This window comes from Larimichthys crocea, chromosome XVII (genome assembly GCF_000972845.2).
Source record: "Larimichthys crocea isolate SSNF chromosome XVII, L_crocea_2.0, whole genome shotgun sequence".
In the NCBI taxonomy this organism is placed as follows: domain Eukaryota; kingdom Metazoa; phylum Chordata; class Actinopteri; family Sciaenidae; genus Larimichthys; species Larimichthys crocea.
Genome location: NC_040027.1, coordinates 29245895 through 29257055, shown reverse-complemented (window position 1 = coordinate 29257055; position 11161 = coordinate 29245895). Strand labels below are relative to the sequence as shown.

Genomic DNA, 11161 nt, shown 5'->3' with positions numbered 1-11161 from the left:
CAAGCTGTCCTGGTTACCAGTTAAATTTACTCACAGGACAGTCTGACAAAACCTCTAACCTCTTTAAGCCAGAGCCAAAACTATTACATCCTTACATCTGTACAGTGGAGTGTTATGAAATAAAGCTGCATTTTACTATGTGCAGTATTCTGTACTGGTATGTAACAAAAATGTTTGTTTGTCATTCCTGAAAATAAATCAAAGCAGGAAGGGTTGTAAAAAGGAGACAAAAAACAGGACAACTAGAAGAAATTACTGCAATAAAGAAGAAGACTAGAGGGCAGAATAACCTTTGAAATTTAATTTAATTCAGGACTAACGCTTTGCAAAGCAGCTGAATTGCCAAAAGGTCTATTTTACTGGCGCTGAAATGAAACATCAGGACACACTGAGTTAATATGGAGAATATATTCATCCCAAAATGCATGCATGTGTGACATCCAAGATGGCACAGGGTGGAAAATAACTGTTTTCTGCTGCCTCTGAAGTCAGTGCTCAAGGAGCGTACTAAATCATATCATCTCATTGGTAGGCTGAATTGTGCTAACAGGCTTGGACTGTGTGTGTGTGTGTGTGTGTGTCGGGGACGTGTGGGTGTTAATCTCATTGCTGGGCTTTTTAGTCCTCCTCCTCTTCTTTACCGCCCACACTTCTCTTTCATAGACACACACGACCACCACAATGGCCAGCCAATCACCACCTCTCTTCCTTTCAATTGCTTTTTACCTGCGTCACACGGCATGTGTTGCCATGGCGATCACTGATGCTCCCCCCACACTTTGTCTCCCTGCCTCTTCCAGTACGAGGATGGAGCCGACTTGTGGCTGATGATGCAGACAGGCTGTAGACGTCATCACTTCCCTCGGGAAGCGGGCCTATTTTTACCACTGGGCATGAAGTATACCAAGCTGCCCAATATATTTATGGAGCCGCATTTAATCCCAGCCTGCCAGGAAAGCATCTTCCCCACGCTCTGCATCTCTCTCTCTCCATTCACTTCACAGAAACACAGTTCCCTCTAAGGCATATTTGTATCCTTGAACTGAGATGAAGGCAAAAATCCTGTTTTAGTATCTGCACTGTTTTAACTGTGATCCTGCATTTATCCTCAAAGGGAGGTTCCACACACACTGCCCACAGAGAGGTGAGAGGTTATTGGTCACACTAACCAAAGGATCACCAGAGCTAGCAGAGATCTGATTGTGTTTCGCAAGGGCACTTCAGGTGAGGAGCTGCCTGTTGTGGCAGGGACAGTGAAGGGAGTGACATCGCCCACAGGTTTTCTCATTTTGAAACCAGGATATAGTTTTTACTGTTGGAGTTTACTGTTGTGACTTTTGGAGGCAGAACTGCTAAGGTGAGGAGTGGACTAATAAAAACTTACAATGCTACAGTACACAAACCTTGTGAGGCATCTGCACTCGCAGGATCACAAAATCACAAATCCATCTTGCCAACCTTCCAGTTTTTATTTGTATCCAAACCAGTGACATCGACAACATGAGCTATGGATGTGATTCAACGCTAGGTGTGTGTGACAATAATGTGGCTGCTAAATAAATTACTGTAGATGCTGCTCCAGTATCAGAATTGGAGATCCTTTCTTCATTGACAAAAGAACAAAGAAGTGCACCTCTGTCAACTGGTTCTTTGTCACTTTTCTTCAAGAAGGGTTCAATCTGGGGCAACAATCTGTAAAGACATCTCATATCTATAGATGCAGATGCAGCTGTTGCTTTTCATGAAAGAAAAATACACATAATACTCATATAACACATAGACATACATCATAGACACATTTTTATATTATTATTATGAATCTGTAAATCAGCAAACAAATATAGTTTAATCAAAAGTATAATATTTCAGTATGTCACTTCATAGGCCCACAAAAGCAATACTTTCCTACCCAGTACTTTATTTTTAAAAACTAAACTAAACTTAACTTAACTTAACTTAACTTAACTTAACTTAACTTGACTTGACTTGACTTGACTTGACTTGACTTGACTTGACTTGACTTAACTTAACTTAACTTAACTTAACAGAATACTAAACTAAACATAACCTAACTTAAGTTAACTGAATACTTAGCACACAAAGGAGGAAAATGAGCTAAATACACCTTTTTTAAGCAGGCCAGGGTACAATAGTCAATCCAATAGTCAGGGGTCTGATACAATGAGCCTAAAAATGGATCCACTGAAATCAGTCTAATAGCAAAAACATACAATAAAATAAAATTAAATAAAATAAAATTAAATAACTTTGCCCATTGCTTGAATTGCTTCAGTTTTCATTGTTCACAAGACTCACACTGTCACAGTTTCTGTCCAGATGTGGAACATCAACCTGCTGCCTTCCCACATTCACAGCAGAGGTTTTAATAATTAACACATTTCATATTGTAAACGGCTAAACTGGTGGCTATCAAATCCTGTCTTCAGTTAAAAATATGTCTTTGTGGTAACATTCAGCATAAAATGAAAAACACATGAGAGTTGCATGAGAAGGTAATAAAATGTTTCCATAAAATATCATTTGCATTTTTCTGTTTCACAGTCTGGTTGGAAAACGGATGGAAACCACCATATGAAGTAAACTAAGCACACTGCTTAACACTACTTCTTTAACTACTGCAAAATATTATTCATTCTGTGGGATTATTAGATTTTTGTGACAGAAAATGAAAAAAAAAGTTATATAAATATAAACTTTTTTTAAGGTAAGAAAGTGACAAACTTCAGTCCAAAAAGACAGAATATTAAAAACGTGAGGAAAAGGACAAAAAGAAATGACATATAATTGGTTTTAATCTGTGAATTTGTGTAAATGTGTCATAAAGGCTGTAAATATGTAAATATGGGGTAGATTTAGGGCGTAACGTTACAGAAATACATGCACTAAGCACAATCTGTGTGTCAACAACATGTGATGTTGGGGTGTAAGCCTGGTGAGGTTTTGTGGTGAAGTGTGAAAATGTTAGTGTGTGTTCGTGTACAAACCCACCAACACACACACACACACACACACACACACTCAATTCGTGTGAGGGGTTTCTACTTCCTCCATGAGCGTGGAACTTCACCTACACTTGAAACTACGTCACCAAGCCTAGTGGAGCAGATTAGTGGGACAAATAATTCTGAAGTATCCCTCAGATGAACTGAAACCTAAGAATATGTTGAACCAAAGCACATACTGTGGGAAATGAACACACTCCTCTCTCCATGTGTACACATTAAACCCTTTTAGGTATTTTATAATGTGATGTTTATTTTAATCTAAATTAAACTGTTCCCATATTTATGATGACTGCCTTATCCAAAATGTTGTTTACACACTTGAAGATGGGGCAAAAAGATGGTTATCATAGAAACATAAAGTGTAGGGGTCTGAGGTACAGCACCGTAGCTGCAGATGAAATGGTATATTCCTCTAGACGCAGAATGATCGTGTGAGAGAGATAAATGCTACAAAAGGAAAGAAGCTGTAAGATAAGGTTCAGTTTCACACGTGTTTTATTTTTGGGTACACATGCCCACACAAAGTCACATACCTGCCATTCAAGCACTGTAACACTGTTGGACAGAATCACAGCACAAGATTTAACAACTTTGAAAGAATGCCTATACAATATTTTACTACAGTTGTTAGTGAAACAACATATTACTTCACTCTCACAGTAGATTCACAAAAACTTCATAGGCGTGAAGGTGAAAGTATACTGTTAATGTTTCCTTCTCACAACAGAAGATGGATGTTCAGGTACATGTTGCTCAATACAGTACCAAACATTCTCCTTTGGGCTCTGGCACAGTGGAAGTTGAACCGTTCCAACTGATGCCAAACATTCCTGACAGCTCATCCCTCTCTGCCTTGGCTTGCACCCTTGTCCCACAGTCAGCGATAAAAAATGATTGCTGGAGGCCTGAGTTTACTCCACATCTCATGTTGACTCGTGTTTGAAGAATTCAGAACATTTAGCTGTCATATGACACATTATTACATTATGACTCACTAAATGGCTATTTAGTGTTTTGTACTTGGAAAACTTAATAATGTCCTGTCAGGATTCCTTAGGCCAACAGGATTAGTCATGCTGAATAGAGAGAATGTAACGTCACACAGTACAGTCATTTCCTACCTGCCAAATACTGAATCAAATGGATCTCAAACCTCCTTGACGTTTGATTTATCATATTACTTATGATCAGCAACTACAGCAATTCATCAACTTTGCTAACAGCCAAACATCAAGCAAATGCCACAACACGAGACAAAGCAGATAGCTGATATTACTTACTAGTCCAGCATGAAGTCCAGCTCGGCGTCTGTCTTTCAACCTTTTATTCCATGAAGCTCTCACCAACCACTAAAAGTCAGTCCTCAGATTTACTCTTGGCTTCTTGCTCAGTCACTCTCTCAGTTTCTCTTCTTAGCTTCCTCAGTCCACATAAAACCTCCTCTTCCTCCTCTTCCAAATGGTAGCAAAACACATGTGGTACTAACACTAACACTTCTTGAATGCTCTGCTGCAGCCTGGCTAACAAACTGAGCTAACATTAGCTATCAGCAGCTATAGTTTGCAGCTGTTTACCTTACTGTCTATCAGGAAACTCCATAAATCACAGAGAGTTAATGCACAGGACATCAGAAGGAAAGCGGAAATCATTTTATCCATAATATATGATCCTGTTTCACCATATAAATATGATCCTGTTACCAAAGTAAGTGAATATTTGTGTGCTGTGTGCTGTTTCGTATTTCTTGCAGGTTTTTTGCTTATCCAGTTTTCATCTCCACAATCAGGAAAGTCAATAATAGTTTTATTCTTGTTCTTTAGTTTAAATGCTGGGTTGCTTCCATAAAAGGTATACAGTATACAGTATATTGCTTCATTTTTTACTGGCATTGTGTGATTTGTAAAAATCTAAATTGGATTTTCACAGTTTCATACATCAGACGCAAAAGAAACAATTAACTTCAATTAGAACAAATTCTACATTTAAAAATGTCTCTTTTGTACTTTTTCACTAAGTGTTGTCTACTGCACACCTACTAGACACATGCATAGGAAAAAAAAGTAATGCAAAAGATAATGTTAGTTATTTCTTTTTTTATTGTTTTTATACACATACAAGCAAAACAAAAATATAACAACATAACTTATAACTGCACAGACGGGGTTACAGCTTACATCCAGTTGTACATTTTATAGCACTATTGATTTAATACATCAGTTTACATTGTTATCAGTAAAACTATACATTATATGTTGCTGACGTCCTTAAGTTTAAACCTGATCCATTTTCTGTTAAATACACCTTCTTTCACTCTTAAAGAATTAGTTATTTCTACCTGTGACATTATTTGACCTGACAGCAGGTTCATAACAAATTAATTTGAAATTGAACATTTATGGACAATCATTATGAGAGGGGGAAAAACTTATGTCCAAAAACAAAAAAAAGATTGTCTTGTTTAACTCTTTGTAAATGTAAATGTATGTATGCTCACATTTCGCACTGCTGTGTTGTAAAATAAAGAGAAAGAAGAATGAAAGAATGTGTTTTGTTACATCCTTTTCCAGCAACCGCATGCCCTATTTTCCTCAGCACCCCCACTCTCTCTCTCTCTATACTGTTATTCAGACAAAAATATCTCTCCTCTGTTGGTTTACCCCCCCAACCCCACCTCCATTTCCGCCACAGCGTTAAGAGATCTGACATCACAGGGTGCATCATGTGATCCACCCACACAAAGCTTTGCAGAGATAGATGGGGGCCTACCTGTGACGCACATACCCCCTCTGTTTAACCCTTTACATGCCAAAGCACTGGTAATGAAGGGAACAAGAACCATTATTCCATATTTGGACCCAAATACTTTCAGATATGCATTTTTCATTAATTCTTTATCTGAATAAATTATTTAACTGACTGATATTTATAGACAAAACACCAACATCACATGAAAAACAAGGAAGCACAGACTTCAGTCACATTAGTTTGTGACATTCAAAAAACATTTCATCTGCAATGTACAGTGGCTTATTACTGTATATTAATACAACAGTATTTCTAAAGTAGATTGATGCTGGCTTGATGCTCATTTGTAGTACACAATAGTGATTTTATACAGGTGTGTAAACGTGTGGTAAAATTATAGGAGCAGTCAGAAAATGTAGTACTGTAAGTAAAAAAAAATGTGTCTGTTGAAGGTGGTAAGAGGGAAAATCCTGATAAAATGTACCAGCCGTGGACAAAAATAACTTCCACCAAACTGGCACTGCAGATTTCCACCTAATTCATAGAGAACAAATGTGCTCAAAATAGATAGCAGTAATAATGTAATAAGAACTTTAATATATATTTTTTTTATCTCCTGACCCTTAATCTGGACATTAAAGGATAAAAAAGGGGAAATTAAAATTTGGTTATCAAACTGGAAAGAACTTGGAAATGGAAATGGAAACTCTTGTGTTTAACGTAAAATTATCATGTGATTCTTTCATTGTGGTGGATGTGATGGGTGTGAGAGCAACTCACAAACATCCTGAAAACAGTTAACTGACCAGAGGAAGTGTTGAAATCAGATTAGTTTCAGATTCAACTTCTCCTTATTCTTATATGCACGAAACGACAAGTGTCTTGGCTGAGGGCATAAAACAGAACATGACCTGACCACAGAAAGATGTATCATGAAATCACAACTGTTAATGTCCAGAATTATGCAAGCTGACATTTCCATTATATACTGCAGTTTAGTAATTATCATTCTAACATTACATAGAAATATAAATAAACAGACTTGTGTATTATTTGTAACTATAACACATGTGTAAACAAGACGTCCACCAGTCAGTACTCCCCATGACATCAAACCACCTCAGTGTTTGTAGTTTCTCTCTGCTCTCCATGGCAATAGACCTGCAACCAAAGATCATCTATTGAACACATGAGTCACTCTGCAGGAAGGGAAGGTTCATCCTTGACACTGAACAGAAGAAATTTAACACAACAGCACTTTTCTCTTTTAAAGAGCTTTCAACCATATCTAATTGTTGTCCTCAGCAGACACTCGGCTGTCACAGAGAAATATAACTGGCTTGACATTATACTGTAACATCACAGTGTTGTCTGCCACTGATTTTAACATATTTAGAGGCAAAACACACTTCATATTGGTTGGTTTCAAATAAAATATTTGGAAAGTGTTGTTTACTTATAACTTAAGATATATGTTATGTATTGTTATGCCCATGCATGCCAAATATACTTGCTGTGATTTGGGAAAACCCTCTCAAACCACCTCTCTGTCAGTGGTCGAAAGCTTCCTTTTGGTGGAAAAATCAACTCTGACGAAAAAGAAAAATCCACAGACTTTAGAGTTGATGTTGATGTTGGATGGTCATTCATTGACTTCCTAAAGATGACACAATAATTGTCTAATGCACCCATGTCACATTGCCAGAATGTATAAAATAAGTTTGATTTTGACATTGTTCTGTCAGACCTTGAAGGGATGGACAACTTGCGCCGTAATGACTCATATGAGTTCATAGGTTCGGCTAATTAATTTATCACACATCAACCTCAGCAGAGATTTATACAGCTGGAAATGAACACCTGTGTATGTGTGCAGGGCCCTTAAAGCACATGTGCTGCTAAAAAAACAGAACAAAAGCAATGGATGAATAATATATTCCAATGTATATAGCCCATATTTGGAAACAAACACATTGGACATACAAGAGTAGTAACAGGGGCAGCAGTAGCTAGGGACTTGGCTTTGGAACTGGAGGGTTCAGGTCCAGAACAGACCAAAGCATGGAGGGTGGACTGGTAACTGGAGAGATGCCAGTTTACCTCCTGTGTGGTACCGAATGCCCAAGTGCTCCCAGGGCACAGCTATGGCAATGGATGCCAATCGCTCCACCATCTCTCCAAATTTGCATGACTATGGCTATGCCTTTGTGTGTGTGTGAGTGTGTGTGTGTGAAAAAATGTATTTCCTGTCAAGGGATCAATAGAGTATCTCTTCATTCTATGCAGTGGGATGGAGAGGTGCATATATGTCAGTATGAACGTATAAATATTAGATGCTAAACACGTGTACATGTAGCCAGTTATGAAACCATGCCAGCAAACAGCTTAAAATCAGACTAACTGTCTAAACCTGCAGCTTATGGTTTAACCTCTTATTTATATGTTCTGTGCCAAAGTCCATAGTAGTCGTCCAGTTGTCTCAGAAATGTCCTTCTAAACTAAAGTTTAATGATGATGATTTTTTACTGTAATGGAGTCCAGAGAGGTGTGTGTTTGTGTTTAATTTCTAACAGTTGCCAAACTCTTCTTGTGAGCTACAGTTTTTGATAATCCAGCATCTATACACACCCCTTATGTAAATAAATAGAAATGGGTAAAAGTAAATAAAAACAAACACATACTCCAGTGGTAGAAAATACTTATTTAGCTTAAATATGAATGGACATGATATACAAACCTCTTTTGAAAAGTGTGATCAGAGGTTATAAAGGATTATAATACACACCACTGCCTTCTGTTTTCAGGAGTGTACGCAGGAAAGCAGAGTGAGCCGCCTCTCTCTCTCTCTCTCCTCCTCTCTGTGTTAAATTAAAGTCTGTAAACCGTAATTTCTGCCCAATGCGCGCGCTCTGCTGTGACATAATGGAACGTGCGAGCCTTGAAAAGCTCGCGGCGGTGCGCGCGGACCACACTCAGACCCAGCTCGAGCACAGAGGACTGACAGCTGCTCCGGTGAGGTGTTAAAATATTAATAACACACAATATATTTAAAATTACATTTTATTTCTGAGAGGTTATGGACAGGACTCCGTACTGAGGGAGTGCCGAGTACGACTTGTTATTGTGACCGCGGGAATAATGATGAAGAAGGATATTAACTTAAGCCTGGCAGACGACGCAGACCTCAAACCGCATCTCCGCGACGCCGAGAGCATCCTCAGCTCCCCGGACCTGGGGCTGCTTAAACTAGCCTCCCCTGAGCTGGAGAGGCTAATCATCCAGTCCAACGGGATGGTCACCACGACGCCCACCAGCTCCCAGTTCCTCTACCCGAAGACGGTGACAGACGAGCAGGAGTTCGCGGAGGGCTTCGTGAAGGCGCTGGAGGACCTGCACAAGCAGAACCAGCTGAGCGGAGCCGGGCAGACGAACACCAGCCTGGACCTGGGTGCTAACATCGCCCCGGTCACCCTGCAGCCGGATCTACCGGTGTATACAAACTTGAACAGTTACGGCAGCGGACCACTGGAAACCACTGTCAACTACTCCACGGACACGGTCCCTTTCCCGCCTCCCCCGTCGCATCATTTGGGGGCAGCCCCGCCGCAGTCGGAGCTTTCTCGGGTCCAGCCGCTGAAGGAGGAGCCTCAGACGGTCCCCGACGTTCAGAGCTTCGGGGAGAGCCCGCCGCTGTCTCCCATCGACATTGACTCACAGGAGCTCATGAAAGCCGAGAGGAAGAGGCTCAGGAACCGGATTGCAGCCTCCAAGTGTCGGATGCGCAAACTGGAGCGCATCTCCAGGCTGGAGGACAAGGTGAAAACGCTGAAGAGCCACAACACCGACCTGGCCTCCACGGCTAGCCTGTTAAGGGAGCAAGTGGCCCAGCTGAAGCAGAAAGTCCTCACCCATGTGAACAGCGGCTGCCAGCTGCTGCCACACGAGGTTCAAGTGCACTAGTCGGCGGGGACGGACCTGCAGTTGGGCTACTAACCAGCATTATAAGCTTCATGGACTTTATTAATGTCGGTTTCTCTGTATGTAGCGTAGCCCAGATGTGTGGGATGAATGCCAGGCCACGTAGGCCAAACTGTACATTGATAATCAGCTGTTTAAAGGGGTTGTTTGAGCATCGGCAAAATATAAACATACCTGGTAGAACATAATTTAATATGCTGGGCGATGAGACTCTTCTGCTATAATCGGCCAATAGACAATATGGACACGTTGCATTTATATTTAAATAATCAATAAAAGCGATTTCAAGGCTCCACATTGCCCCTCCAGCCATGGAGGGCTCACCAGTATTAATCTTTAGATTTTAAACAAACAATCGCCAATTGGTTTACTGGATTTATGCGGAAATGGAGAGTATTTGCCTTTTGTGTGTTAGGTGTATAAAATCTTGTTCTACCTCGTATATATGTTTACTGGTGGACAAGGCGACATTAAACTGCATTTTTTTGTAATGGAGTTTGGCCACAGTGATGACAGGAGACACATATCTAGATTCTCACCCCCCCCTGTACAAATGTTTACAGATGGCCTGTGTGATGGACCAAATGGATTTTCAATGTTTCTACTGTAATATGCACATTTATGACACAAACACAACATATGAGGAATTGGCTGTAAACAAAATACCAGTTGATTTGAAAGAGATAATCTACACACATATGCCACACATTTCTGTAGGGAACAGTTTGCATGTTGTTGACATACTCGAATGTGGCCCACAGATGGGTGTCAAAGGGTGCAGTTAATCAGTCTTTATTATCTATAACCTTTACAAACACATGTATTTATGTATTTCTACTCTAATGTGTCCTATTTCAGTGTGTTCTTGTTTTAATGTGAACAGTGGTAACCTTTTCGTTGCACTGACTGTTGCTGTCACCTCTAGCCTATAGTTATTTGGCTGTATGCCGCTGTGTTCTTAATTAAATGCTGCTGGCAATAAACACTGTTTCCTCCATTTTGGTGAAAACTCTCATTCACATGCATGTTGGTGAAAACATACTGAAGGTCTAAGTCAGTGTGTACAAGAGTTCAAGATGAACTGACTGTTTTAGGTTTCATTTAGATATTGAATTATTTTGTATTTAATTAGTCACAAGAATAACATGCTACAATATATACAAGCACCAATATGTTCAATAACAGACAGTAAGAAATTATAGGTGCCAACTAAAATTTAGACTACACCTGACTAAAACAGATACAAGTTATCCTGGAAAAATACTGGATATTTGTGTTTTCCTGGATCAATGTTGCTCTAAATGCATAGCTTGCTCCTGTGATGGATAATGTATTAGTGAAGCCAGTGTCGTGTAATAACAGGATTTTGGATGCATATGTCCGTAGGCATCTTTCTCCCTCTGCTGGTTAGT

The 11161-nt window shown here is 39.7% G+C and overlaps 1 protein-coding gene across 1 annotated transcript; it reads left to right on the top strand.

Moving 5' to 3' along the window:
• The first annotated feature begins 8675 nt into the window (after positions 1-8675).
• Positions 8676-10746, top strand: LOC104930914 (transcription factor jun-D). Its single transcript, XM_010745808.3, has one exon. The coding sequence runs from the start codon at positions 8910-8912 to the stop codon at positions 9729-9731; it is 822 nt and encodes a 273-aa protein (XP_010744110.1). The 5' UTR covers positions 8676-8909; the 3' UTR covers positions 9732-10746.
• The last annotated feature ends 415 nt before the right edge of the window (positions 10747-11161 follow it).